The 6,000-nt window shown below is 47.3% G+C and overlaps 1 protein-coding gene across 8 annotated transcripts in view; it reads left to right on the top strand.

Annotated features, from left to right (window-relative positions):
- Window positions 1-6,000, top strand: part of MAP3K4 (mitogen-activated protein kinase kinase kinase 4) — a 78,359-nt gene that overhangs the window by 1,068 nt on the left and 71,291 nt on the right. For 5 of the 8 annotated variants that reach the window (XM_035319980.1, XM_035319981.1, XM_035319976.1 and 2 more), the window contains exon 1: window positions 3,106-3,440. The exons of 1 other annotated variant lie outside the window; for it this stretch is intronic. In XM_035319980.1, the coding sequence (XP_035175871.1) occupies window positions 3,364-3,440 (77 nt within the window). In that variant the 5' untranslated portion in view covers window positions 3,106-3,363. Of the gene's footprint in view, window positions 1-3,103; window positions 3,441-4,342; window positions 4,377-6,000 lie in introns of those variants that run through there. 2 more of the 8 variants (XR_004749043.1, XM_035319978.1) reach the window with 2 other exon arrangements.

Raw genomic sequence — 6,000 nt, 5'->3', positions numbered from 1 at the left:
TTTTTTTTTTTTTTTTTTTTTTTTTTTTTTTTTTTTTTTTTTCAGCCTGTAATTTTGGGGTCATGATTAATTGCCACCTCAGGAGTTTAAATCCATTATTACTAATATTTTAACTCTAAACTAATATTTTAACTCTAAACAACTCTAACTCTGACAAATTAAGACTGTGATGTCTGTTTTCTTTTAGTGCCTTCCTCTGTTCCAGTAGTAAAATCAGAGTGAACAACTTCCTTTATCAATTTCCATGCAACTGTGCAATTTGATATGCTTAGATGCACAGGCAGGAAGTCAAGAAGCCTTTGAAATATAATGCTATTCTTTAAATGAAGGCAAAATCATTAAAATAATGTTAAGTATATCATTTTTTGTAAGGCTTCTGTAACTTCTTTAAATTTTGTTTTTGCTAAATATTATCGCTACATAGGCTCTGACAACCTTAATGTCATCTGCTGTTTCATATCATCAGCCACATATATTTCCTTACTCTTCCATATTCTCTGTAGGCCACTCATAAATCTCTCCTGTTCAGAAGATGAGGCAAGAGTATAAATCTCTCTCCTCATCTTCTTCCTTATCTATGTTGCTCGCGATGGCCTACTGCACCCAGAGAAGTGGTATTGTACCAAACTCACACCCGTGGCTTGCTTGGCCACGTAGTTTTAGCATATTCTCCATGGTACACCACAGGAATGTGATGCAATCCAATATGCTGGGTTGCCCTAGTGGAAAACGGGAAGAGGCATACAAGGAAGTTTATTATGGACCTCCTTGTTTCAGAGGCTGCAGTGAACCCCAATTTGCCTCATTAAATTATCTTCGTATTTACAGCAGGTAGTGGGCAGTCCCCATTTACACCACTTGCTATGGGCCTCTGGAATGTCTGTACGTCCACACCATCACATCCACGGCACAAGATATTATTATTGTTATTATTATTATTATTTGCTAGAAAATAGAAACTTTGTGCTTCTAACACACCATTACAATGAGTGGTGTCAGATAATGACCTATAATATAGCTGAAAACAGTGCTAAAATCCATTGCTATGCAATTATTTAATCAGTGGCATTGAACCTTTATTATTTGCAAATACACTAAAAAGTGCATACTGTGCAGCTTTGCTTTAGATTTGGATAATTTATGTTTTTATTATGTTATTGCTTCAGAATTTCTCATGTTGTTCTCCCTGATCTATGGTCTGTCATGATAACGTACTTATTGGAACTTATTGTGTATATCTGCCTTTGTAACTGCTTTTTGGTTTTGGGCTAACATATTTCACCAACAAATGATTAACATAGTAAATACTACTTTTTTCCATTATAGGAGATAATCTTAAAGAATAATTCTGGACATAAATGCTGACTGTCTTGATGTTACATTTTCTTGGCCTGTAGAAAATGGGAAAATGACTTCATGCATAGTGTTATTTACCTGGTCCAGCATTTTACTGCATATTTATTTAATAAAGATGATAAACATATATTAGAAGTATCTTCTGCATTTCAGCTTTAAAAATATTCTCATAGTTCAAAGGACCTATTAAGATTAACTAGTAGTAACTGGTTTTCCTGGATAGATAAATGAACAATTTTATGTCATGAACAGAGACTCTATAACTGAGTGTTACCACCAGGCTAGAAGTCTGTGTAAATTTCTTGTACAACTCTTGTAAGTTACCTTAATGAAGGAACTGAGCATAAAGCAGAACCTATTATTGATTCCACTCCTCTCTTAGTTAAAATTTAACTCTTCAGAAATAACATAATATATACTGTTTGTATATACATTACTGGTACCAGGGTTTTCTGCTTTTCTTCCAGTCCTACAAAATGTAAAAGATGAGGCTCTCACCAACAAGAACAATTAAATAACCTATGGAACTTCTCTACTTCTAAAGGGCGTTAGCTTTGGTATTCCAGCCAAGTTATAGTTCAGGAAATTACATTTTTCCTCCCTGTATTTCCAAATGGATAACGTGGCTTCAGTTCTTTGTTCTAAGCTGATAAACAGCGCTGCTGCAGGCTTTAGAGTGACTGGGATTCTAGAATGAAACAAGCTGTTCCAGAAGTAGTGGTGTAAATGAAGACTACTTTTTATTTATCTATTTATTTATTTATTCCTGCAAAGCTATGCTTATAAGTGTTCACCTGTGCTCATTCTTCCATGTGCCTACTCATGGGGACTCCAGCCTTTCATGTCTCTGAACTGTTAGGGATGTTGTGGGTAGCTCCAACCTCTGCATGTGTTGATCATCACCCAAGCAGGCCACACAGAGCTGTTAAGTGTTCAGATAAATCATGCAGTCTTCCTCACGGTAACCACTAACTTAGGTTTTTCTTCTGTCCCTGAATGTTAACATTTGTGCTGTTGAAACTGAGGTTGTTTGGTCTGGAGGAGGCTCAGGGGAGGCCTTATTGCTCTCTACAGCTACCTGAAAGGAAGGTGTGGGGAGCTGGAGGTCGGCCTCTTCTCACAGGTAACTAGCGACAGGACTAGAGGGAATGGCCTCAAGTTGCACCAGGGGAGGTTCAGGTTGGAAATGAGGAGACATTTCTCCTCAGAACGAGCAGTCAGGCAGTGGGACGGGTTGCCCAGGGAGTAGTGGAGTCACCGTCCCTGGGGGTGTTCCAGGCAAGGTTGGACGTGGTGCTTGGGGACATGGTTCAGTGGGTGACATTGGTGGTAGGGGGTGGTTGGACCAGGTGATCTTGGAGGTCTCTCAGCCTCGATGACTCTGTGATAACACGTCCGGGACCGCCGCGGTGGGTGACAGGCACACACATCCATCGGGGAGCAGGTGCACACCGCAGCCACCCGGTTTCCTCCCCACACAAGACGGCACGCCGCAGTGCCAAGCAGGCAGCGCTGCCTCCCCGCAGCTTCCCGGCGAGCCCGGCACCAGACGAGCGGAGGCTCATTACCCGGTGCCAGCGCTTTTACCACACTTTCCGCCCTCCCCAGCGCTCTCGGGGGCTGCTGCAGCCGCTCGCACAGCCCCGGGGGCGGCGCCTGGGCGACGAGGGACCACGGGGGGCGATGCCCCGGAGGCAGCCGGTGCCCGCGGGGCTTTAGGGACCGCCGGGGCACCGTGAGCGGCGAGGAGCGGAGCCGCTGCAGCACCGAGCGCGTCCTGCACGGCTGGTCCCTCCTCGCGCGCCGTAGCGATGCTCCCGGCTCCGCTGCCCTGCGAGGCTGCTCCCAAGATGGCGGCCGCGCGGGCGGCTCTCGGCGGCCGGGTCCCGGCAGCCGGGTAGAGCCGAGCCCCCCGCGCCACCCCCCCCCCCCCTACCGCCGCCCCCCGCCGTCCCTCGCCGCCCGCAGCGCCCCGCGCCCCGCCGCCATGCCGGCCTCGCTGCACGCATGAGAGACGTCGCCGCGCTGCTCCCTGCCGCCGACATGGAGGAGCCGCCGCCGCCGCCGTCGCCGCCGGGGGGGAGGTGAGCGCCCGGGAGCGGGGGGCACCGGGGCGGCCGCCGGGGGGTGCAGCCTCGGCGGGCTGCGAGGTCGCGGAGCAGCGCTGCGGGGAAGGCAGGGCTGGCAGCCGGGCGGCCGGGGGCACGGCGGTGCCCCGGGGCTGTGCGGCTGCTCCCGGCCGGGCTGAGCCGAGCTGGGGCTGCAGGCGAGCCGCCGGCCGTGCCCCGCCGGGGGCCGGGGATGCAAACGGGTGCGTGGCATGGGGCTTCCAGCTGGCTGCGGGAGCGGTGCGCGAGGCCGAGTTGTTGGTGCCCCGGCAATTATTTCAGCTTTTAAAAGAGCATCGTGGTGGTGCGCTTCGCCTCTCACCGGGAGGCAGTGGGGAAACGTTTCCCTGACACTTGTGCGATCCGTTGGGGCCGGGCGGCTGCGGCCGGGCGCGTCGCGCTCCAGGTGCGCCGCGCAGAAGGGCTCCGTGCAGCCGGGGGGCTCCTGCCCGTGCTGGGGGCATGCCGAGGCCGTCGCCGTGCCCTCTGGCGTGCATCGAGGCTGTGGGGCTGAGTAGCGTCTGGTTGGAGCGATCGTTGACGGGCTTTCAGGATTTGCTGTGTTTATGGCACAAGAGCGGAGAAAACAGAAGGTACGTGGGAGTTCGTTAGATGCAACAAAAGTGCTATGGAATACGAGCGCCAGTAGGGCAAGTGAGTTTGGAAGTGTCCACGAAACACAAATGCCAGTAGGGCAAGTGAGATTCTTGTTATACCAACTTCAAAGAACGATCGTGCAGGTCGAGCACGAAGCAATCAAAAATGAAGTTTGCACAGCAGCGTGACCCTAGAGCTGGGCTGCGCTCACGCAGAGGAGCAATCTGCAGTGCCTCAGTGGAATACACCCAGGCATTTCCTGTCTGGGGCCGTTTCTGACCTCTGCTGGATTCTGCTTATTAAAAGACAGTTTATGTGAGTCGGATGTGGGTGTGGATAGTGTGGTGGCAACTTCAGCCAGCAAATGAAAATTGAATTAGTTATTTCGGAGTTGAGCTGGTGGGTGGGAAGGAGGTGGCTCAAAACAATTAGGTAGTCTTAATTTGAGTAGGGTAATGCGTGTGCTTCACCGTGATTCACTTCTGTAGGTACTTTGTGTACCAATTGCACATCTGCTTTAGAAGAGAATTGTTGCTCTAGCTTGTTGCAATACTTTATTTCTGCATTGCTTTTAAGAAAAAAAAAAGTCTCAGACACTTTTTCAATGCAGTTAAAGTTAATTTAAGTTTTAGAGTTACCATTAGGTACTTGAGTTGTGAGGTCAGAACCTTGTTGAAATCTGCAGGACCTTGTACCAGGCTTGGGAATTTGAAATCCATTTGGTGGCATGAAAGAGGCTGATTGCTTTCAGTCCTATTCGTGGATTACGAATGTGTTTTTATGATAAGGTGTCCTGGCTAGCAGTGAAGTACATTGGTATAATGCATTCTTTTTCAGTTAAATTGAATTCTGTTGGGCAAGTACTTAGCCATTCTCATTTGCAATACACCTACCTTTGTTTAAAAAAGAAAGTTGATTGCTTTTATTGTTATGACACGGCCTTTTGTGTTAGAACTCTTTTGATCTTTGTGTAAGGATTCTGTCTTTTTGGATCAGAAATGCAGTGGTACGTTTTGTAAATCTAAGGTAAGCATGCAGTATATTCTTGGCTTTGTTTGGATTATACAGTCCTTAGTCCTAGATGTTCCAAAGAGTTTGAGAATTCCACTCCAAACGTATATATTTTTTCCAGGTCTTCCTTTCCTTTAACTTAAGCTCTTAAGGGTGGGGAGAGAGGGAAGGTGGCTTCAAACCAAAAAGCACTCAGGGAGCCTAAAAGTAAATGTTGAATTTGAGACAGGATTGCACTTGAGCATTGGGTAGGCTGCAGTCATTATGGGTAAATGAAATGATGCTGCTAAAAGGTTCTGGGAAGAATTCACATTTATATACTTGTTACAAAGCAAGCAAAAAGTTTTCAGGCTGTTTCCACTTCTATAAAGTACAGCACTAACTAAAACAGGTATGTCTTTGATGCTTCTTGATCATGTCTTACAGGCACTAAGTCTTCTGACATCAATCTTAGGTATTCACAAGAGTTTTATGGCAGAAAATTCACTACAGCAAATATGAGGCCTTAAGCGTTTCCTTTGTTGGGCTGCCAACTTTGGTGGCACTGCGAAGGTGCAAAGAGCTGTAGGGTTACTCATATCTTGATTGCTTTTAGCCCTCTTTTCTCTTGGCATAAATCCATCGCAAGGGGTGAATGAAGAAGCAAGACTGAATAGAGCCGGACAGAACTGTGAATAACGCGGAGGCTTCCTCTGCGCTGGGGGATTTTTTGGTGGTCTGTCTATCAGATTTGTTGGCTGTATGATGACAATGAATTGGGCTGTCAGTCTGCAGCAGCTGTTGTTTGGGGGAAGCTTGAGGTCATGTCATGAGTTGTGCTTAGCGTATTTTTCTGCTTGCCAGACTGTATCTGTATGACTGATGGTGAAAAGGTTTCAAGTTATTTTATTAACGTAGGATCGTAGCTTCAACTGGAAATCTGATTCGA

The sequence above is a fragment of the Oxyura jamaicensis genome, chromosome 3 (assembly GCF_011077185.1).
Source record: "Oxyura jamaicensis isolate SHBP4307 breed ruddy duck chromosome 3, BPBGC_Ojam_1.0, whole genome shotgun sequence".
Classification (NCBI taxonomy): Eukaryota; Metazoa; Chordata; class Aves; order Anseriformes; family Anatidae; genus Oxyura; species Oxyura jamaicensis.
This window is presented reverse-complemented; position numbering and strand designations above follow the sequence as displayed.